General features: G+C 49.8%; 1 protein-coding gene and 1 pseudogene across 5 annotated transcripts in view; one reads left to right on the top strand and one right to left on the bottom strand.

Annotated features, from left to right (window-relative positions):
* PEMT (phosphatidylethanolamine N-methyltransferase) overlaps nt 1–24,170 on the top strand; it is an 88,944-nt gene that overhangs the window by 54,819 nt on the left and 9,955 nt on the right. For all 5 annotated transcript variants that reach the window (XM_019656721.1, XM_019656719.1, XM_019656720.1 and 2 more), the window contains one exon: nt 14,616–14,731. In XM_019656721.1, coding sequence (XP_019512266.1) covers nt 14,616–14,731 — 116 coding nt within the window. The remainder of the gene's footprint in view (nt 1–14,615; nt 14,732–24,170) is intronic.
* LOC109390348 (dolichyl-diphosphooligosaccharide--protein glycosyltransferase subunit STT3A pseudogene) lies at nt 9,212–11,373 on the bottom strand (annotated as a pseudogene).

The following is a 24,170-nucleotide window of genomic DNA, read 5'->3' as shown; positions in this document are numbered from 1 at the left end:
GGGGAAGGCGAACAGACAAGTTGCTGTCTTTTTTGTTCTTCAGTCTAGCTGTGGAGGGCGTCACTTCACCCCATGTTGGTATTATCATTGCGCTCTTCCCGGGTGAGGCAGTTGCTCACCAGCCATTGGACGGCAGCTCACGAAAGCTCACACCCGCTGCCGGCCAGCTCCACTTCAGCCTACTCCATCGCCAGTGACTCAGGACAGCCCAGCTCCAGGTCAAGCTGTTGTTCACCATCTTAGCTGTAGAGGGCACAGCGTCACTGGCCCATGTGGGATCCGAACCAGGGCCCTGCTGCTCAGAGCTGGTGTCCCAAGCCAACTCTTAACCAACATGCCACTTGGTTGGCCCCCAGAGCCAACATCCTTGACTGTCTGCTGGGCCTCGCTCCCCAAGGTTCTTTCTCCTGCCCTGCATCTGGGGACACTGAGAGCATGGCCTGCCTCCCCCACTCCTCCTTCTGCTCTACAGCCATTGTAAATGGCGGGGGTGGAGGGTGGGGAGAAGTAGTGTGAAGAGATAGGAGTGCCTAGCCTTCCTTCCCCACACATGAGGTCATGCTGCCATGCTGGAACCTCCTGGATTGTCTTGGGGTGGGCAGCTGGTACCTGGTTAACAAAAAGCTTTGTGCTGTGGCTTCCAAAGTATTGGGGACCCCCTCCTAGGCAGTCAAGTCCAGATGTGAGTTCACTGCAAGAGGAAGTCTTGGTGTACCTCCAAACTGATTTATTCACCCCACAAGCTGGTGGAAAGTATCAAGTGAGCAGGTAATGACTGAGCGAGGTCATAGGCAGCAGTGAGTGAAAGAACAGTTCAGCTGCGGGAGGCCTTTGGATGCCGCACTGTGCTGCTGGTTCTGCATTCTTGGAGGAGTGCCCAGCCCAGGCTTAGCGCTCTGAGCACTGTGGGCACTCTGGCCAAGTCAGGGCAGGCCTCACAAGGAGCTGAGGCTGTGCACACCTGGAAGGACAGGCCAGAGCTGGGTGTCAGGGAAGGACAGCTGGCTATCTCCCTCACTCTCTGGCCCAGGGCTCCCTGGAGCTGGGCAGCCCGGGCTCTGCCTCACACCTTGCTTTTCCCAAGGGCCTTTGGACCTCACCCCTCTTCCTGGAGCTTCTCAGCTCCCAATCAGTGGCTTCCCACCCCTTCTTGTCCCTACTGGCCCCTCTGAGCCCTTGCTCACTTTTAAATGGAACCACCAGCAGGGTTGGTGGAAACAGAGATAGAGAAGTTACTAACCATCATGTTTGGTTGGAGGCCTCTGAGCTGTCCTATGCTCATTCATTCATTCATGCAGACTAGTGTTCACTGGGCTCCTCCTGTCACTACGGCCCCGTGCTAGGTACAACACTAAGTACAGACACAGGTGGAATGTTGTTTGAACTGGAAGCCAGGTCCAAAATTCCTCAGATGAGTGTGTGACAGGAGTGAGAAGGTTCTGGGTATGGCTGGGGTGACCTAGGGCAGCTAGGGTGGGAAGTGGGTAGAATCCGGTAGGTGAGGTGGGGCGGGGCCCTATTGCAGGCAGGAGGCACTTGACACACCAGCAGGACAGCAGGAAGACAGGAGCGCCTGTGCGTGTCCGGGTGGCAGCGTGCACCACGTCATCTGAACAGAAAGAGAAGAGGGCTAAATCAGTGGTTCTCACCTTTGGGGCCATGGGCCCCTATGAAAAGCTCATGGAAACACTGGCTCCTCTTCAGCAAAAGTTACAACGCAAAAGCACTTCACCCTTTGCTTCAGTTCTGGGATGTTTACTGAACATTGTAACATGCCTGCATCCTCCGGTGGGGAATACTAGACTAGGCTTGGGGGGCATGACTCGGCTGAGGAGTTCAGAGATCCTGTGGCTAAAGCTGGGCTCTGAGCGGGTTCAGCCATGGAAGTGAGAGGAGGTCTGGCCAGGGCGGGAGGGCTGGCAGCTGAGCTGGCCTTGTGCCCATTGTGACCCAGGGTCTGTCTGTCCTCTACTCAGGGACACCGGTTCACAACAGAATTTCTTCATCTGAGTTGCCACAGCCTGTTAGGCTGACATCCAGGCCTTCTTTATGCCTCTCAACTCCCACCCACTTGTCCACCCCAGAAAGAAAACAAACAGCACCACCTCCATCTGAAAGTGCCACACTCCAGACATGTGCCCTGAGCATTTTATGTGCATCAACTCATCTAATCCTCACAGGTAGTAGAGCATTAGCTCCACTTTATAGGTCAAGAAACGGAGTCAGAAAGAAGGGAAATGATCCACTCAAGGCCACACATCTAGTAAATAGAGGAGCTGGTGTTGAACCCAGAACTCAACACTCTTACCCAGCATGCTGTCCTGGGCACCAGGCTAGATGTTCAACAATTAGTCATTTAATGAACATGAAGGTGCCTCTGTCTCACTTCAAATGGGATATTCAAAAAATCCACCCTCCATGGCCCTCACTTCAAGGACATGTAGGAAATTTGAGCGGCAAAGATGTTTCTGGAAAAGGGCCTCACAATTTGGAGAGGTGCTCTCCAGGCCTCTGCATGGGCTCTGACAGCCTGTTCCCATGGTGCTGGTATTTGTCCTGGGGACATTCAGAGAAAGGGGCTCGTGCTGGTGTTTTCAGTGAATGAGGCATCCTTTGCTTTAATTATCATTGTTAAATTGCATATATTACGTAAAAACAAGCACCATTGTAATAAATGACTTTCTATGGCTTCTGTCCCCACCTCCACCCTCCATTTTCTTCTCAAAACATTCTACTGTGTAGCACAATATCTGACCTGTAGTAGATCCCCCAATAAATGTTGGGTGATGGTTAGATGGATGGGTAAATGAGTGGATGTATATAGATGGGTGGGTGGATGGAAGGAGAGATCCGTGGAGGGACGGAGGGAGGGAGGGAATGAGGGATGGATGGATGGATGGGAGGAAGGAGGGATGGGTGAATGGATGGATGGATGGGAGGAAGGAAGAATGGATGGAAGGAATGGATGAGTACATGAGTGGATGAGTGAATGGATGGATGGATGAGTGGATGGGTGAATGGATTGAGTGGAAGAATATTTCTCAAAGCCTTCCAACCTGGAGACTTTCTCTGGTCTTTGGACTAAAGGCACTGAGAAGACATCCCAGATCTCCATCTCTATTACTGCCTTCACTCACATGCCTCCCATCTTCTCAATTGTTGTCCCACACTTGCTCTGTCCCCAGTGAGATGCTCAGTCAGTCGCAGGATGCTTGGCCGATCCTGGTTCTAACAGGTGCCACTGGGTTGTCCGTATCCCTGAGTGAAGGTTTCCCAAGGACACACTGACTATTACCTGGTCCCAGGCTGAGTCCATCATCTAGATCCTGTATAATCCCTCAGCAACTCTTTGTGGTAGGTAATTGCTGTTATTTCAAGGAAATGGCCCGGGGGCATATAGTCTGTAAAGCCTGGGACCAGGATCCAAGCCTCAGCCTGTGCTTCTTTATGGCCTCTGCTGCTTTACACGCAGCAGTGCCAGGTCATGAGTCACCGACGTAACCAGTCACACACTGTGCTTATGCCTGTGGTCCCTGGGCCTTGAATGCAGTAGGCCTCGGTCTTAGTGGCAGAGACGTGTCTCCATGTGATGCTTGTGGCTCCTGGCTCAAACATGTCACATTGTCTCAAGGGACTTGCTGGAGGCAGATTTCTGCTTCCTTGTGAACTGAGGAGCATTACCTTTGCCGCTCCTGGGGCTGACCATCTCCAGGCAGGTGGCATGTGGGGCTTATGTGCTGGAGGCCTGAGGTGTGGAGGCCCAGTGCAGTGCCTGCTGGAGACTGTGTGAGCAGTCCTGGCAGGTGGGCGACATGGCACAGCCCCGTGGGAACCACATGCACCAGCTCCAGGAGCTCATCCTCTCACACAAGAGTGAGCAGCCAGCTGTGACCAGTTTCTGCCCATCCTCAGAGGGAGGCTACGCTGCTGCAGCTGAGGGTTGTCATACAGGTGGTCTCATCGTCCAGATACTTCACTGCAAACTGGATGTGAAAACTGTTGAATTGTTAGATTAAATGTTTTAAAAATGCTGTGACTTTGACCAAAACACATCTTGGACTACCAGTTGTGACCTCTGTCTGAACCCAAGGATGCAGTCCCAGAGGTGCCACGAACAGCGCCCTGGAAAGTGTCCAGTGGGTCCCTCAGTGCTGGTCTGGGAGCCAGGGGCCTGAGGAAGAGACAGTCTACCCCCGCCCAATGAGGCCCTGGTGTCAGCGCCTCTCCCTCCAGCGCCTGCTCTGGTCTTTCCAGGTGGATAAGGAGTTACTGTCATTTTAGTATTTTACAGCTGACTGGGGGGAGGTAGCATGGGATTAAGTGACTTGCCTGTAGACATGCCGTTGACTGTGGCAGTCAAGGCTACATGGCATCCCTGGAATACATCTTGTTTCTGTTTCCCTCCCGCTCCATCCATCTGTGTCCTGTCTCTTCTGCCCTCGCATAAAGCCTGTGGGAGAGATCTGCAAAAAAAGAAAAAATGAATTAGCATTTTGAATGCAGAGGCCTGCCTGTGACAGAGCTGAGCTGGGTGACCCTGGTCAGGGTGTGGGAGAGTCAGGGTTGCAATAGTGTACACAGTACAGAGCCCCAGTTCAATTTGGATCTCAGGTAATGCAACATTTGGGATAACTTATATTAAAACTTTATTTGTTTATCTGAAATTCAAGTTTACCTAGGTGACCCATATTTATCTGGTAACTCCAGTGAGAGGGAATTTGGGCATGGGGTAGGGGAAGGTTGAGGATTCTGGATACCTAGAAGGTACCCAAAGCCAGGAGCAGTGACAGTAGACTGTTCCATCATTCTGCCTCCTGCCACATGCGTACATAGCCTGCAGGACAGTGACCTACGTCATCCCAAAACCCACCATCCCACATTCCGGCCCCTGGCGGCTGGCCCAGGGGGCCGTGCTCCTGTCTGCTCCTAGCCCTAATTGGGTGAAGTGTACAATTGGGCACCTGAGGGAGAGAAGGGGCAGCCGCCAGGCAGGGAGAGAAATTAATCTTGGATTCAGTGAGGCCACTGGATGCAGATGTATTGGTTGCCTTGAAATAAAACAGCCTATCTAATACAGGCCAACCAGAAGGCAGACAGGAGTCATTCATCGGATGCACTGTTTCCGCTTTCTTTCCCATGCGTCTCGCCTGGATCGACCACCGTTTGTTGTTAGATTGCTCTGAAAGGGCATTTATCATCCCACCCCAGGTGAAGGGGCAGGTGTGGGGGGCCATCTGGGAGGCCAAGGAAGGCTGAGTGGTTCCCAGAGGGCCCTTGGAGGAAAGATGTTCCGCTGTCCTCAGAACAGCAGAGGCCTGGTGGAGGGCCCAGCCTGGGAGGCCCAAGGCCTGTGTGCTCGTCTGGGCTGTTCTGAGCCTGTGGTTTGCTCGGCTGCAGAATGGGCCCCCCTCCTGTCACCCAGGAGTGTGCTGTGACTATAGAAGCAGTGGGAGGCCTGTGGGCTCTGGGCTGGGGTCCGGCCATTCACAGTTGGACCTCCTTGGACGTGTCCAGTAAGCCTCATTAAGACAGAAGAAAGACCCCTCTTCAGGGGGCAGACTTGGGATGCTATGGGACAGCACATGGAAGAGTCTGCTAGGGTGCAGACACTGGCAGTGGACCCTGGCAGCCGTTCTAACCTGTCCTAGAGCGTGAATTCAGCCAAGACTGGATTTTTTAAAATCGGCTTTATTGAGGTGTAGCACAAATATAGTATACACAATTTAAGTGTACAGTTTGATGAGTCTTACATGGGCATATACATTTAATATAGGTTAACATGTTCAATGTTAAATGTATATGCACATGCAACCAACACCTTGATCAAGATTTAGAACATTTCCTTCCCCAGCAGTTTCTCTCGTGGCCCTTCCCGGTTAGTCTCCCCTTTCTGCTGCAGCCCCCAGACCCAGCAACCGCTGCTCTGATTTCTGTTAGTGTGGGTGTGTTCTGCCCATTCTAGAACTTCATATACATGGAATTGGACAGAAGGCACTCTTCTGCGTCTGAATCCTTTGGCTCTGCATGAAGTTGATGACGGCTGTCCCTTTGTACCACTGAGTAGCATTCATCATGTGGCTGGGGCCACACACTGTCTCTACATCCTCTTAGCAGGTGGTGGGTTTCTGAGAGGCAGAGCCCTCAGTGGGAGCAAGGACATGGCCTGCTTCCCCTTCCACCTCATTTTCCAGTTGGGCAGACAGCTCCAGAGAGCAAAACTGCCTTCCCCAAGCGAGGACGACGAACAGGCAGATCCAGTTCCGGCAGCCAGGGCTTCAGACTCCCCGTCTGGTGCTTCTCCCCAGTGCTGGGCCTTCGGGAGGGTCACAGGCCCCTCAGGTATAAGGACGTGATAGCTTATGTCATTTTTAAGTCTACAGTGACCTTTTGAAAGCAATATCCATCCCATCAACTGGGAGAGAAAAAAAATCAATGGACTTGAAAGCTGAATCTTAAAATCACATACTGGGAACAAGGTATGCCAAAGACAGCTGGGCTAATGAGGGGGGTGGAAAGAGGGGCCGCCGTTCTAGAAGGAGCCCCGGGTTAGGAGCCAGAGGGGTTGCCCTGCTGCTCCTCTTTTTGGCTGTGTGACTCCACCAGTCACTTCTGAGGGACCTCTGCTTCCTCATATGTAAGTAAATGGAGCTAACACCATCCTCCCTCCTCTCAGGCCCGGTCTTGGGGTGGGGGGTGGAGGGGTGGGGGGGGCGTGTTCAGTGAGCTCAAATAAAAGCACTTCTGAAGTTGTTAGGTGCTGAATCAATGATTATTATGCCCCGGGGTCCCTAGACAGTCACTGATCCCTGCTTTTCCCCCTGAGCTCCCTCTGCCTGGACAACCTGGCCACCCTTGCTGCTTGAGTCTGTTGACGGTTTCCGCTGCTATGCAGAGAAGCTTTCAGTCGGATGCAGTCCCACTTGTTTATTTTTGCTTTTGTTGCCTGTGCTTTTGGTGTCAGATCCAAACAAATCATCACCAAAGAGTTGACTGCTTATGTTTTCTTCTAGGAGTTTTATTGTTTTAGGTCTTACGTGCCAATCTTTGCTCCATTTGGAGTTGATTTTTGTGTATGGTATAAGGTAGGGATCCAGTTTTGTTCTTTTGCATGTGGCTGACCAGTTTTCCCAGCACCGTTTATTGAAGACTGTCCTTTTCCCATTGTATATTCTTGACTCCTTTGTCGTAAATTGACTGTATATGTGTGGGTTTATTTCTGGGCTCTCTGTTCTGTTTCATTGATTTGTGTGTGTGTTTATACCAATATCATGCTGTTTAGATTACTATGACTTTGTAGTTTTGTTTGAAATCAGGGAGTGTGATGCCTCCAGCTTTGTTCTTCTTTCTCAAGATTGCTTTGGCTATTTGGGGTCTTTTGTGGTTCCATAATTTTAGGACTGTTCTCTTTGAAAACTGCCATTGGAATTTTGATCAGTATTGCATTGAATCTATAGATTGCTTTTGGTAGTATGGACATTTTAACAATATTCTTCTAATCCACAAGCATGGAATATCTCTGCATTTATTTGTGTCTTCTTCAATTTCCTTGATCAATGATCTTATAGTTTGTTTTTTTTAAAGATTTTATTGGGGAATTGGGGGAGGGGAACAGCGTTGGGGAATCGTGGAAGGGGAATAGGCAAGTTGCTGTCCTTTTGTTCTTTAGTCTAGTTGCGGAGGACATCGCTTCACTGGCCCATGTTGGTATTATCATTGCGCTCTTCCCGGGTGAGGCAGATCGGTCTCTGGTCACTGGACAGCTGCTCACGGCAGCTCTTGGTAGCTCACGCTGGCTGCCGGCTGTTCACAGTAGCTTACGGGAGCCCATTGCAGCTCCACTGCAGCCTACGCCATTGCCAGCGACTCATGGCAGCCCAGCTCCAGGTTGAGCCATTGTTCACAATCTTAGCTGTAGAGGGCGCAGCATCACTGGCCCTAATGTGGAATCCGAACCGGGGCCCTGCTGCTCAGGGCTGGCATCCCAAGCCAACTCTTAACCAACGCGCCACTCGGCCAGCCCAATGTCTTATAGTTTTCCGTGTACAGGTCTTTCACCTTCTTGCTTAAATTTATTCCTAGGTATTTTATTCTTTTTGAAGCAGTTGTAAATGGGGTTGTTTTCTTCATTTCTCTTTCTGATAGTTTGTATATTGATATTGTATCCTGCAAGTTTACTGAATTTGTTTATTTGTTCTAACAGCTTTTTTTTGGTGGAGTCTTTAGTATCATGCCATCTGCAAATAGTGAGAGTTTTACTTCTTCCTTTCTGATTTGGAAGCCTTTTATTTCTTTCTCTTGCCTAGTTGCTCTGGATAGAGTTTCCAATACTGTGTTGAATAAAAATGAAGAGAGTGGATATCCTTTTCTTATTTCTGATCTTAGAGGAAAAGCCTTCAACTTTTCAGCATTGAGTATGATATCAGCTGTAGATCTGTTATACATAGCCTTTATTATGTTGAGGTACATAGTCTCTATACCCACTTTGTTGAGATTTTTTTAAAATCATAAATGGGCGTTGAATTTTGTCAAATTCTTTTTCTGCATCTGTGGAGATGATTATATGATTTTTAACTTTCATTTTGTTAATGTGGGATGTCAGATTAATTGATTTGCAGATATTGAACCATCCTTGCATCCCTGGGATAAATCCCACTTTATCATGGTTTATGATCCTTTTAATGTATTGGTTTTTTTAAATTAATTTTTTTCATTCAATAAAAGTTTATTGAGCACCCACCATGTGCAAGGCATTGTGCTAGGTGCTGTAATTTTTGAAATGACAAAATTGTTTGTATATGTAGGATCTGAGCTAGTCCTTGTTAGTTTTTCTGATTTGAGAAAGACAGAATGGCCCTACACAGCTCATTTAGTGAGCTGAAAGCATGGATGAGGTCTGTTTCCTGTCGTTCTATCAGTCCAGCATAAACTTTTGCCTTCCTCAAATCAGTCATAAGTCAAAACAAATAAGGCACGTTAAAAAAAAAATTGCCCTCCTTTAATTGACCAAAGTAAAGCCATGACATTTCATTTGGTAATCTCAGAATTATAAAAATCATTCCATTTGGCTCAGCCCATATTGCCCAGGGCAAAACTTCCAGACAATTCTAATTCCATCGTGGTCTGTTCTTAGAAAGTGCATATTTTAAAAATGTCTTCAGTGTCCTAAATGTGACACGCTCAGTGAGAAGCATATTAGAGCTGGACACGTCGTTTATGTCCTTTACAAGCCTCGATTATCCAGGTCCTTTACCTTGTATATCCTGACTAGCCAATGTTCTCTGGTATATGCTTCCTCCAGGATATCAAGTTCAAAGTCTTTATTCCCAGTCTCAGCATTCCGCACATGGCGAAAGCCTGGGGGACACTTGGCTTCAGTGTAGACCTGTCCAAAGTGGTAGTAACACATCTTGTACATAAGGCAGTTGAGCAGCACTGGAGAACCCTCATGATCCACATGGAATTCCCCAGTTGGAGTATAATAATCATGCTCCTTAATATGTTGGCCTGTGTCTGTGCTCCCTCCAATCCAGACCATCCACAGAAACTTGTTGATATCATCAGAGGAGTATCCAGTAAGGCCTCCAAAAATGACCAGCACATAGCTAACATCAAGCTCCCTCATGGTCTCATAGGCTTTTTCTTCTGTGGATGCTATTGCCTGCCCTACTTGAGAAATATGGGTATTATTCCATGTGTTGTTGTCCACTAAAATCGTCTGATTCGCCATAGCTATAATCTGGTAGCCATAATTCCACCATGACATGACCTTTGCGTCCTCTGGGGTATTGTGACGAAGCCAATAGTATGCTTCTCGGAAGTCATCAAAAGTGATCCTACTGCCATCCCCACCACGAGCAGACAGCACAAGAGTAGTCCTCACTGGTCACCCAGATTGGATGAAAGGTGTAGGTGATGAGAAAGAAAGCCATGACCAATATCATTCTACTTGCCACTTCATTCTTAATAGGGTAGGTAGAATCCTGTTGCTTCTTGCTCTTCTTGTCTGGACGACTTATGTCTAGATTCTTCATGTAAGTGGACAGCACCTGGGAGACGCCAATGCCAGAAAGAATGCACATAACAGGTGCCAACACTAGCATCAGATGCACCATTACAGCTGAAAAGTGCATGCTGGTCACATTGTACATGATGATGAAAATCCGGGCATCAGACAGGTTGCTAAAGTAGTAATACAGACCAACTGGAAACATGAAAAGAAGCTGCACGTCAAAATAGTACAAAGACCAGGTCGTAGGCTGATGCTCAGACACAGAAGCAATGAAGGGTACGTTGTTCTTCGCATAAGAAGGATCCAGCAGTGAGTAGAAACAACCCATCCAGGGGGATATTTTTCCTGTCAGCATGAGGAGAGCTCCCATGGTGAGAAGGACAAAGCCTTCCAGGGAGATGACACTTCAGAAAAGAACTTCAAATTGCTGTGGGTTCAACTTGCTGTGCAGATAATCCCCAAAGGCATGGATCTGGCAGAGACCAAAGACTCCAAAGGCTGCCATGTGCTCAGATGAAAGGACAGGCTGGAAACTGACAAAGGAGATCTGCATGGAAAGAATGGTGCCCAGGCAGTAAACAGTACAGTAGTCCCAGTAGTCCCCATAGATCCGGTGGTAGAAGCGTCCTGTGAGCATCAGCACCAGTACGTAGAGAGGGATCTAGTTGATCAGGAACACATAACCTCCCCATGAAGAGACCATGTAGAAATAAGCCAGGGTACACTTGGCTGCCCAATAGATGGGACCCATCTTTACTGCTTTGATCCACATGTAGTAGGTGAGTAGCATGCAAAAGATGGCAATTCCTTCATTATCATAGGAGCCAGCCACAGATTGGGAGATATATACAGGAACTACAGCAATCATGGCAGCAGCAAGAAGTCCAGCCCCTGCATCCTTGAACTCTTTGATAAGGTGGTACATGATGATGGTGGTGAAGGAAGAGAAGAGAACACACAGACATTTCAAATTTTTGTGGAAAAAATGGAGTACATGGTAGATTGCAGCAGAGGTGATCATTAAGTCTGGGTAAATTGTTCCTCCAACGATTTGGCCCAAAGGGTATCAAGCCTGGTTATCAAACCAGTTATGGAATTTATAAAATCCCTCCTCAACCAGGAACCAGGTAGTCCGATAAAGTGTGGATCAAACTTATGGATGACACTTTCAAATCTCAGGACAGCAAAGAGACGAGTGGAGAATGATAACACAGCAGACATTGACAGAATAAGAAGTTTCAGAAGTGTGTCCTGCTTCTCATAGGACAACCGCAAAAATCCCAGCTTAGTCATCTTGACATCAAGGAGTGGCAACAGATGACAGCTGCCGCTAATTGTTAAGTTCTATCCCACGGCCTTCCCACCTGATCGGCGTTTCCCAAGAATCCCTAAAATTAATTGTTATTGAGGTATAATTGACATACATTATATTAGTTTAAGGTATACAACATAATGATTCAATATTTGTATATATTGTGAAATGATCACCACAAATCTACTTAACTTTGCCACCATACATAATTATAGAATTTTTTTCTTATGATGAGAACTTTTAAGGTTTATTCTCTTTGCAACATTCAAACATGCAATACAGTATTAACTGTAGTCACCATACTGTACATGACATCCCCTAGACTTATTTATTTTATAACAGGAAGTTTGTACCTTTTAACCCCCTTCACCCACTGTGTCAATCCCCCACCCCTGCCTCTGGAACCACCAATCTGTTCTCTGTGTCTATGAGCTTGTTGTTATTGTTAGGTTCCATATATAAGTGAGATCATATGGTATTTGTCTTTTTCTGTCTGACTTAATTTACTCAGCATAAGACCCTCAAGTTCCATCTACGTTGTCAGAAATGGCAAGATTCATTCTTTTTATGGCTGAATAATATTTCGTTGTATATGTATATGTACACTACACGCACACACACCACGTTTTCTTTACTTAATGTACTGTTGAATTTGGTTTGCTAATATTTTGTTGAGGGCTTTTGCATGTTTATTGGGTATATTGGCCTTTAATTTTCTTTTCTTGTGGCGTCCTTGTCTGGTTTTGGCATCAGGGTAATGCTGGCCTTGTAAAATTAGTTTGGAAGCGTTACCTCCTCTTCTGTTTTTTGGAAGAGTTTGAGAAGGATTGGTGTTAATTCTTTAAATGTCTGGTAGAATTTCTATCAGTGAAGCCACCTGGATCTGGATTTTTCTTTATTGGGAGGTTTTTGATTACTGATTCAATCTCCTTACTTGTAATCAGTGTGTTCAGATTTTCTATTTCTTCATGATTCAGTTTTGGTAGGTAGTATGTTTCTAGGAATTTATCCATTTCTTCTAGGCCATCTAATTTGTTGGCATATGATCCTTTGTATTTTGTCTCTTCTAGGCTATCCAATTTGTCTCTTATGATCCTTTGTATTTCTGTGGTTATCAGTTGTAATGTCTCCTCTTTTATTTCTGATTTTATTTGTTGAGTCCTCTTTTTTTCTTGGTGAGTAGCTAAATGTCAATTTTATCTTTTCAAAAACTAATTCATAGTTTCATTGATCTTTTCAGTCTGTTTCATTTATTTCTTCTCTGATCTTTGTCATTTCTTTCCTTCTATTAACCTGTGACTTCGTTTGTTTTTCTAATTTCTTGAGGTATAAAGTTAGATTGTTTGTTTGAGGCTTTTATTTCTTGAGGTAAGCCTATAGTTCTGTGAACTTTCCTCTTAGAACTGCTTTTGCTGCATCCCATACATTTTGGTATGTTGCATTTCCAGTTTCCTTTGTCTCAAGGCATTTTTTTTTTTAAGATTTTATTGGTGAATTGGGGGAGGGGAACAGCGTTGGGGAATCGGGGGAAGGGGAACAGACAAGTTGCTGTCCTTTTGTTATTCAGTCTAGTTGTGGAGGACGTTGCTTCACTGGCCCATGTTGGTATTATCATTGCGCTCTTCCTGGGTAAGGCAGATCGGTCGCCGGCCTCTGGACGGCCGCTCACAGCAGCTCTTGGCAGCTCACATCAGCTGCCAGTCACTCACGCTGGCTGCCGGCCACACACGGTAGCTTATGGCAGCCCACTGCCTACGCTGTCCTCGGCGACTCATGGCAGCCCAGCTCCAGGTCGAGCTGTTGTTCACCATCTTAGCTGCAGAGGGCAGTGTCACTGACCCTCATGTGGGATCCGAACCGGCGGCCCTGCTGCTCTTAACCAACACGCCATTCGGCCAGCCCTCAAGGCAGTTTCGATTTCTTCTTTAACCCACTGATAGTTCAATACTTGCCTGTCTTTTCTGATGGGTAGTCACTATGAAAGAACCTCTCTTTCCTCCGTGGTCCAGCTGCTTTGGAGGGTGACTGTGTCTTCTACAGGGTCAACAAAGGCCACCTGCCTGTTGCTGAACAGAGCGCTTGTTTATCTTCTGGGAGAACTGGGCACTAGTGCCAACAGCGGAGGTGTGATGAGGGGAAGGTCCGGGAGCCACTTCACTGACCTCTCCTTCCTGTAAACTTCAGCCTGAGGACAGGCCTGGGAGCAGCCCGTGGGGCCAAATCATTGGTGGACCTGAAGTTGCTGATCACTCTCCCTGATAATTAATTGCTGGGGAAGAGGTCCATCTGGGCAGCAGGCAGAATAATTGCTGAGGCCATAAGGGAGATAGGTGGTCCCCAGGATCCAGTCCTCCTGTAGCGTCCTAGAAATGCAGAGTGCAGGATGGGGCCTTAGAGACTCCATGTATAGGACTGTATTCATATTTGGGGACCCAGTGGGAGGTTTGCTTACATAATAATTAGAGCGAAGCCACCTTGACTCCCAGCTGCCTCCTCTCTAGCTCCACCCTGTGATTTTGCCTGTTTATACCACCCCCGCCTCCCCCTCCCCACCTACTCTGTTCATTCACCATTGTATGTGGTGCACGTGGCAGTGACCTGGGGGCCGGGCAGCTGGGGTGTTGGAGATAAACACAAGCAGGAAGGGCATTTGTTAGAGCCGTCTGTTCACTTTGCCCCACTGTTAGCTGTTGAAGGTTGAGTGTAGATGTGATTAATTTGAAAAATAAAATAAAAATTGAAGGTTTGAAAGTCTGTGCCTCGGTAGAACTGGGGAAGCAGGGGTGAGGGTGCAGGTCACCCTTTCTTGGCCTTGGCTGGGTTGCTGGACACTGTGAGAGCACCCCTAGGGCCAGGCTATGGGCACTGGGCTGTGCTCCCTCCTCGACTGTCCTCAGGCTTCCTTTGGCAGCTCCTCCTGTCTTTTCAGCATCCTTCTCCTCTGCCTTCTTGTGTCTGCTGTGGGCTCTGAAGTTGTGTGTGATGAGTTTTAGACTTGGAGGAAGGCCTGTGCTGGGTCAGGGAGTCTCCTGGGCTGCCAGGGCTCTTTCTGCTTCTTGAGGTGTTTGAGGTATATTTGATGGAAGAGGTTGCTTCCAGCAGGACTGTGTGGTCCACCCAGACAAGATTCAGGATGTGCGGGAATCCCTGCGGGGCTGAACTGAGATCCCCTGTCATTCCTTGTCCTCAGAATTGGAGCCTCAGGGAGCACAGAGGCCTGTTCCCGCCTCCACCCTCACCCCGGGAGTCTCCCAACACACATCTCACATTGCCTTGTTTCCTTTCCCCGTTCAGGTCGCAAGATGGGAACAGAAAACCCGAAAGCTGAGTGGGGCCTTCGGCTCCCCCTACCTGGCCTGCTACGCGCTGGGTGGAGCCATCCTGTTTCTGAATGTACTGCGCTCGCACTGGTAAGTCCGCCCAGGCTGGGCCACCCAATAAAGAATCTGGGACACGGCGGTGCGGGGAGACCACTGCTGCGGGTATCAGGGCCCATCAAGACGTGAAGTATTGTGTCTGAATGCCCAGGGATTCTGCTCTCCAAGGCCTCATGCCGCCCTTTCCCTTTCTGGGCCATTAGACTCCTGTCACAGAGGAGTCCTCTTGGCCTCGGGAAGGGACAGTGCTACCTGCCTGGGACCCAGGCCCAGAGGACAAGGCCTGAGTGGCCCCCAAGCTCACATCCTGGCCTAGCGAGTAGACAGAGCCTCTGTAGAAGTCCCCTCCAGGAAGTTCCAGGCAGGAGGCAGGAGGCAGGAGACCCCTGGGAGCGGGGCCTCACCCAGACCTGGGCTGGTATCAGCGAGCTGCTCGGTCCACCTCTGGACTTGGGATGTGTTACCTTTCTGTCATCAGAGAAAGAGGGCAGGGTGGGTGAACTTGTTCTAGATGACAAAGCACCACCCACAGGACACAGGAGCACACATTACTGCCCAGATGCAGGGCAGGGTGCCCTGGGGTGGGCAAGGCTGTGGAGAGAAACAGTGGGATCAAGTAGTTAGATGTGGCATGCCTAGAGCAGCCTGTCCCTGAGCCTAGTTCTCCCCTCCTGGGGTTCTGTGAGAACCATCACAGCGGCACATTAGCTCACGGACTGAACGTGCCTGGACAGTGCTTTAAAACTGAGAAAAGGTGGGCCAGCCGAGTGGCGCGTTGGTTAAGAGCTGGCTTGGGACGCCAGAGGGCCCCGGTTCAAATCCCACATATGAGGGCCAGTGACACTGCCCTCTACAGCTAAGATGCTGAACAACAGCTCAACCTGGAGCTGGGCTGCCGTGAGTCGCCGGCGACGGCATAGGCTGCAGCCCCTGTGGCAGTGGGTTGCCATGGGCTACCGTGTGTAGCCAGCAGCCAGCGTGAGCGGCCAGCAGCCGCAGTGAGCGGCCGTCCAGAAGCCGGCGACTGATGTGCCTCGCCCGGGAAGAGCGCAATGATGGTGCCAACTTGGGCCAGTGAAGCAACGTCCTCCACAACTAGACTGAAGAACAAAAGGACAGCAACTTGTCTGTTCCCCTTCCCCCAATTCCCCAATAAAAATCTTAAAAAAAAAAAAAATGAGAAAAGGCATGTGAGACTCCCAGTCTCCACACATGGGAGCCAGCACTGGGGGCTGAGTCTCAGCTGCTCCTTGGTCCTGCCCCACCCCTGCAGGCACGGAGGTGCAGTGAAGCATGCACCTGGGAAGTGGGCCTCTGTAGATGCCAAGGGCAAGGTCATGGATGTTGACTGAGCCCCTCACACTTAATTTCATACTCATAGTCACACACTGAGAGGCGTGGCGCAGCCTCTCTTCTTGCTGTCAAGGAAGTGTGGTCAGGAGGGGCCCTGCCAAGGCCCCCTTTTCACTCTGGACCTTTGACTCCTGCACCTCGTGGCCTTTCAGACTGTCTGTCATCTCTTCACTTCTTTGCTCCAGGCCAGGATGGGTATCTCAGGGACCTTGGTGGGACCCATGGCACCTGCACTGAGTTGAATGACTTTGAAGACATTCTCCAGAGGGGTCTTATTCACCACATAAAGCGGCAAGGGGCTTGGCTCTCATGCCCCAGGGAGCATTTTTACATTTGTAGTCTCTAGGCAGAGTCCTGTGAAAAAGGTGAGGCTTGGCAAGAAGCAATATGTTTGAGGTTTTACGGCTCACGGGAGTAGGAAGTCTAGAAGGAGAGGGGAATGATCCTCTTTGCCCATCCCTGCCATGTAGAGTGGCCCCTTACAATGGAGGGGGCCCTGGGCTGCCATCAGCAGGGCAGGAGTCATAGCCTGTCTGAGGCCAAGGCTGGGAGCCCAGGCCCCCTCCAGCAAGAGGGTGGGGAGTCTCCTTTTCTGCAAGGCCCACCTCAGGGCTGCCCTCTGGACCCCAGGCACACACTCCGAGGGCTGGGAGCAAGGAACAGTCCCCACAGAAGTGGTGAGGCTAGGGAAGAGCAGAGGACTGGCGAGAGCTCATCCCCTGCCCCAGAGAGTGTTGGGACCACTGTCGGGGCCTGTGCACAGCCAGAAGAGGGCTCAGGCCCCATAGCTGTTAGCCCAAAGTCAGTAGGCTGGGCTAGGGACTGTCCAGAGGTGCCAGTCTGTGCCCTGAGTCACCATCATCACCGACCACAGGTGTGGGCAGCCACCCTGCCTCCTACCTGTAGCACCTCACAGTCACAACAGCCCGTTGGGAGTGAGTTTTTGAGCCTACGCACCACATGAGGGCAAGGCTGGTGAGTGGTTGAGCCAGGAAACAAACCAGGCTGTCCTGACCATGCCGGCCTTCTCAGGGAACTTGTCTCTGTACCAGTGCTGAGTTCTGGCTTCCTGCCCATTCCTAGCTCAGTAATGCAGTCCCTGTCTTCCTACCTTAACAAGCCAGAAACCGAGGAGATGTGCTTGCTTGTGTCCTGATCTCCCTGCTCAGTCCAGCAGCACAAACTGGGGTCCGTGCCCTGGGACCCTCTCCTTTTCCTTCTCATTCTGCGCCGTGCAGCAGTGTCCTTACCCTACATAGCCTCATGGGGATCTTGTTAGGGTAACAATCAGACTGAGTCTCCCTGCCTGGCACCCTGACCCCTGGCTTCCCACTGCAGTAAGAATAACACCAGATTCCTCACCCAGCCCAGCTAGTTCAGCTCTGGTCACCTCCCCGCATTCCCATGGTGGGGCTTCTGCCATGTTCTCCCTCCTGCCCTCTCGGGTCTGGCTTCTCCTCCTGAGTTAGCTCTTGGCTTCCATAGTGCCCCCAGGGAGCCCCCCCGACTGCATCCTGTGTGCAGAAGCCCAACATGACGACCAGCTTCTGCAAAGTCCTTAGCAGCTCGCACAGTCCTTTGTCTGTGTCTGCAGGGTCACGGTTGTGTCTGTCCTGTAAGCCATGTTATCCCTGGGCCAAACACCGCACCTGGCTCAGTAGTGATCAGGGAGTACTGAGGCTAAATGCAGGGTGGACTGAGCCTGCACTGGGAGCCCAGCTGACTCCTGACCTCACAGAGAGGTCACGGGGTGGCCGGGAGGCTCCAACATGGTCTCTAAAACCTGGCAAGTGCTCCATACATGTAAATAAGCCACCGATTCTTTGCCCTGCCCTCTCTCCCAGGCCTTGCCCCATCTGTGGTCTCAGTGCAAGGGCTACAGCGGATCTGGCTCTCGTCCACCTCGCTCTCCCATGGGAAGTGGTTGACTGAGATGCTGGGGAGGGAGGGCCGTGCCCTAGACAGGCCTGCGTCCATCCTGCCCACTGCAGCCTCTCAGCCTCAGCAGGAGAAGCCCCCTGACAGGGCCAGTACCGGTGGGCACTGGGTGTGGCCCTGACTCCCTGGTTTTCTGGCGGCAGGCAGCCAGCCTCCAGGCTGAGACCTTCAGGCCCTGGCTGAGCACACACTCAGATTAGACAGACGGGAGTGTCGCGGGCCTTACTCCTGCTGCAGGCGTCCTTCTGTCCTTACCGATCACAGGTCATGTGTTAGACATGACCCACTTGATAGCAATAGTGCTTGACGCTATATGTTAACCATCTTTAAGTGTATAGTCCAGTGGCATTAAGTACACTGATATTGTTGTGCAACCATCACTACCATCCATCTCCAGAATTTTCCATCTTCCCGAACCGAAACTCAACCCATTCAACACTAACCCCCCCATTCTCCCCACCCCCAGCCCTGGCAACCACCACTCTACTCTCTGTTTCTATGAATATGGCTTTTTTAGAGTCTACACATAAGTGGAATCATGCAGTATTTGTCTTTCTGTGTCTAGCTTATTTTACTTAGCATAATATCCTGTGGGTTTATCCACGTGGTAGCATATGTCAGGATTTCCTTCCTTTTTAAATCCTGCCATTTGCGACCTTGAGGACATTATGCTAAGTGAAATAAGAAGTCACAGAAAGACAAATACTATATGATCCCACTTATATGTGGAATCTAAAAGAAAACATATTCATAGAAACAGATAGATTGGTGGTTACCAGGGGCTGGGGGTCGGGTGAGGGTGATGGGTGAAGGTGGTCAAAAGGGTGCAAACTTCCAGCTATAAGAGGAGTAGGTTCTGGGATCTAATGGACAGCATGCTGCCTATAGTTAACAATGCTGCCTTGTAAATTTGAAAGTTGCTAGGAGAGTAGATCTTAAAAATTCTCACCACACACACACAAACACTGGTAACTGTGTGAGGTGATTGTGGTAATCATTTCACTGTATATACGTACATCAAATCATCACATTGTACACAATGTTATGTGTCAATTATATCTCAGTAAAACTGGTAAAAACAAAATAAAACCACTTTGAAAAAATTATTAAAAAAATAATTTACTTTCTTTTTACGGCTGAATAATAATCCACTGTATGTATAAGGTGTGATCAAACAATATGGTGAATGTTTAAATTAAAAACATTTATTACAGCAAAAGACACATTGCCATTAATCCTCCCAAAATACTCCCCCTCGCTTCAAACATGCTTATCCCATCGTTCTTGCCACTTTCTGAAGCAGTTCTGGAAGTCCTCTTTTGTGAGTGTCTTTAGTTGCGCTGTCGTGGCTGCCTTGATGTCCTGAATCATTTTGACTTTGGGCAGAGCCAGAAGTCACATGGTGCCAGACCCGGTGAATAAGTTGGATGAGGACACAATGTAATGTTTTTATATTTGACAGAAATTGCCACACCAGAAGCCATGTATGACACAGAGCCTTTCCATTGTGATCACAAAATACGGTGAATGCTGCTGCCGAGTGCCATCCAATGGAAAGGCAGGGATCTTCAACACAGGAAGCGGCATGTCGAACCTCAGTAACAGTGTGTGACAAGTTTCAGCTTGTTCAGTGCAGTCAGTTGGGTGTGAGCTACGGTTGAGAGAAAGTGTGTTTTAAAGTGTGCTGTACATCATCCTCCATCATGACAACGCTCCGTGTCATACATTGTTTCTGCTGTGGCAATTTCTGTCAGATAAAAGCATTACGATGTGCCCTCACTCACCTTATTCAGTGGATCTGGCACTGTGTGACTTCTGGCTCTTCCCCAAAGTCAGAATGATTCAGGACATGGAGGCAGCCATGACAGTGCAACTAAAGACACTCACGAGAGAGGACTTCCAGAACTGCTTCAGAAAGTGGCAAGAACAATGAGATAAGTGTATTTAAAGTAAGGGGAGTATTTTGAGGGAGATTAATGGCAACGTCTTTTACTGTAATAAGGTTTTTTTATTTAAACATTCACCATATTGTTTGTTCACACCTTGTGTATGCCCCATTTTGTTTACCCATTCATCTGTCCAACCCTTGGGTTGCTTCCACCGTTGGCTAATATGAATAGTGCTACTGTGAACATGGTGCACAAGTACCAGTTTGAGTCCCTGTTTTTGATTCTTTGGGGTATACACCCAGACATGGGCTTGCTGGATCACATGGTAATTCTATGTTTTATTTACTATTTTCCACAGTAGCTGCACCATTTTACTTTCCCACTAACAGTGTACAAGAGTTCTAATTTCTCTACATTCTCAACAATACTTGTTATTTTTTTATAATAACCATTCTGATGGGTGTAAACTGGTATCTCCTTGTGGCTTTGATATACATTTCCCTAATCAGTGTTGTTGAGCATCTTTTCATGTGTTTATTGGCCACCTGTACACCTTCCTTGGAGAAATAGCTGTTCAAGTCTTTCACCTGCTTTTTAATCAGGTTGTCTGTTGTTGTTGAGTTGTATACATGGTTACATTTTTTTTTAAAGAAATTTCCTGGATTTTATTTATTTATTTATTTATTTTAAGATGTTTATTGGGGAATTGGGGGGATGGGAACAGCGCTGGGGAATTGGGGGAAGGAGAACAGACAAGTTGCTGTCGTTTTGTTGGTCTTCAGTCTAGTTGTGGAGGACGTGGCTTCACTGGCCCAAGTTGGCACCATTATTGCGCTCTTCCCGGGCGAGGCAGATCAGTCGCCGGCTTCTGGAAGGCCACTCACTGCGGCTGCTGGCCGCTCACGCTGGCTGCTGACTACACACGGTAGCCCATGGCAACCCACTGCCACAGGGGCTGCAGCCTACGCCGTCGCCGGCGACTCACGGCAGCCCAGCTCCAGGTTGAGCTGTTGTTCAGCATCTTAGCTGTGGAGGGCAGTGTCACTGGCCCTCATATGTGGGATCCAACCGGGGTCCTCTGGCATCCCAAGCCAGTTCTTAACCATCGTGCCACTCGGCCGGCCCACATGGTTACATTTTAAATGGTTATTTAAGTATGTACATAATATCTGTGACCTGCAAAGCTGAAAATATTTACTATCTGAAAATATTTACTATTTTTTTGAGAAAAGATCTTTTTGTGAACCTTAGACTAGTTGATAACTGAGGTCCCTTCTAGCTCATGCAAATCCATAATTTTAATGTCTGTATCAGGTGTCAGCCAACTTTTTCTGTAAAGGGCCAGCTAGTACATTTTTTTGGACCCTGTGGGGCCACATGGTCTCTGTCAAAACCACTCATCTCTGATGGAGGCTGCACAGAAGTAAATGAGTGTGGCTGGATTCCTATAAAGCTTTATTTACAGGGACAGCCTGTGAGCCACAGGCTGTGGGTTGCCAACCCCTGCTCTCCATGAAGGAAAGGTCCCGTTGATGCCATCAGACATCCAGGTACACCTGATGGCCAGCGTCTGGACAGTGAGAGCAGCCTAGGAAGCGGCAGGTGCCCTGGGTCAGCCTCACCTCTGCTCCTGACAGGGCCTGACCTTGAGCAGGCCACTGAGCGGCTCTCTGAGCCTTGGTCTCCTGTCTGTGAAATGGACCTGAAACCCCTGGCCAACTCCCCAAAGGGTCAGGAGTAGGTGCATCATCTACCAGATCCTCACTGAGTGTGTGGCACATGCAGACCCAGCCCTGCCTTGGGGGTCATACCTTACAGGTGCTGGCAGCTATGGCTGGGTCAGAGCGGGGAGGGGACCTGGGGCCAGCCCAGCTTGTCTGGGGGTAAGAAAAGGCAGGCCCTGCTGCAGGAGGCAACTTGGCTTCTCAGGAGGCCCGAGAGAGAAGGTGCTGTGGAGTGAGGCTGGACAGTGTGACTGTGAAGTGCTGGCACAAAGGAATCGCGAGACCCTTTTGCTGAGCAGGTCCTCATGGCTCCACTCAGAACCAGTAGGAGGGACCTCTGTGCCTGGATTTGGCACCTTGTCCTGCGCAGGATGCCTGCAGGAGGCAAAAGGCCAGTGGGTCCCTGGTCTCAGGTCCCTGGTCCCCTAGCAGGGGTCCCTCCTTCCTCCTCTAGGCCCCCATCGGTCCCTAGGAGACCAAGGGGACAGTCTGACCTGCAGCCCGGCTCTCGATGTGTAGACACCAGTAGAGATTGTCTGGTTCATTCTTGAATCCTGGGCCCTTGGGAGACCTCCCATGGAGCTGGGAAGAGGTCACCCCATGTCCGTCATCTTAATAGATGGTAGCCCCCAACTCTCCCTCCTCTCCAGCCCTCTTGATGTCAGTGCTGGCCTGGCCCAGTGTCTGCCTTCGCTTGGCTGAACTAGCTGCCCCAGGAAATTCCTGGGAGGAGAGAAAGGATGCTCACAGCAGGACTAGTTTTCTCTGCTCACCTTTCAAACCATCGGGCACCTAATGTGCACCAGCACCCTCCCCTCCTGGGCCCGTTGGTCCTTCCCTCCACCAGTCATGTCCCACCCGCCAAGGCCAAGTGCCCCAGCCTGGCGTCGTCCTGCACCCGGCTGCATTCACTGGGGACAGTCGCCTCTTTGCTCTCCTCACGGTGATGCTGGGCAGGTGGGTGGGGGCTCTGGGGAAGGGCTTGTGAGAATCCTGTGAAGACCAGCGCCTGCCTGTAGCCTCCTGCCCCTGACATGTCCTCCAGAAGTGTGATTCCTAAAGGTGTGTTTTGCTTTGTTTGTGGTAAAATACACAAAACATGAAACTTACGGTTTTAAAGTACACAGTTCAGTGACAGAACACTTATAATGTTGTGTGACCACTTTTGTCTAGTTCCAGAACTTTTTCACCCTGAACCCATTAAACAGTCACCTCCTATCCACCCTTCCCCTTCATCCAGCCCTTGGAAAATACTAATCTGTCCCTATGGGTTTGCCTATTCTGGACAATTCCAATGTGTGTGTGTTCTTCCTGTAAGTTGAGAGCTCCATGAGGTGGGGACAGCAGCAGTCAGGCTATAGGCAGAGAGCTGTCCAAGACCGCTGGACAGCTGGCCTGCCAGGCGTGAGGCCAGGGCTCAGTGGTTGCCTGCGGATACACAGGGGAAGGGCCAGGCAGCTGTGTCAGCTGGTCTGTACCAGCCAGGCAAGCAGAGGTGGTCTGCAGGGGCCCTATCATGAGTCGGCTCGTTATCTGGAGGCGATTATTGCAGACCTGTGTGTTCTGGCTTTGAAGCATGAACGGGGAGGTGAGGTGGGGAGGAGCGTAGATGGGCTGGGGTCATCTGTTGAAACCCACTCCCTGTCGGCTGCACCCTATGCACAGCTAGCCTTAGCCAGAACTGGGTGGCCTGGAGCCACTGCCCAAGAATAAGTCTGCCGGGATGGCACAGAGTGAGCAGCCACGCAGGGCCCAGGCTTCACAGGACTGGCACTACTTTCCTCACTGTGCCTCCTTCTGCCCAGCCAGTGGCCTCAGGGCAAGTACACAAGATGCTAGGAGCATCAGGGAGCCTCTGTGTCCTTCGTCGGTCACTTGGTGGAGCTGTATACCAGTACACTGCAGAATAGCCCAGGGTCTTGTGGAAACGGGCCTGCAAGTATCGGGGAGGGAGACCAGGGGTGGCAGCTCCCACTCTCGGGCTGGTGTACCGTTCAGCGGGAATGGGGCTGTGGCCTGGGCCAGGAGAGCAGACCTACTTCACCCCTCTGTGTACCAGTTGCTCGGGAGCAGGTGCATCCTGCACATGGACTGGCCGGATCGGTGGAATGTCAGCATGCATGTGGCTGTCTTTCCTGTGGCTGTCTGTGTGCCAGTCATTGCTTCATCCAGTGCCCGGCTGGAACTGCTCACAGGATGCTGTCATGAAGGAGCCAGCGAATGGGGCAGACTGGAAACAGTTTACTGCAGGTGGGGGGAGGGGGCAGTCAGACGGCACAGTGAGAGCATGGCCAAAAAACGAGTTGGGGTCTCCCATGGGCTCACTGGGTGTGGGCAGGACTCAATTCTTTGTGGCTGTAGGACTGAGGCCCTCAGCTCCTAGTCTGCCTGCCAATCCCTGACATATGCCCCCTGCCCCAGCATGGCGGTAGGCTTCTCCCAAACCCCCTGGCAGCGGGGGGGGGGGTGTCTCTGACTTCTCTCTGAACTCCAGACCCTTTTTGAAAGCCACCCTCTGTAGGGTAATCTCCTTTTCAATTAATGTGGGTCAACTGACTGGGGACCTTA

This window comes from Hipposideros armiger, unplaced genomic scaffold, assembly GCF_001890085.2.
Source record: "Hipposideros armiger isolate ML-2016 unplaced genomic scaffold, ASM189008v1 scaffold_264, whole genome shotgun sequence".
NCBI lineage: Eukaryota > Metazoa > Chordata > Mammalia > Chiroptera > Hipposideridae > Hipposideros > Hipposideros armiger.
This window is presented reverse-complemented; position numbering and strand designations above follow the sequence as displayed.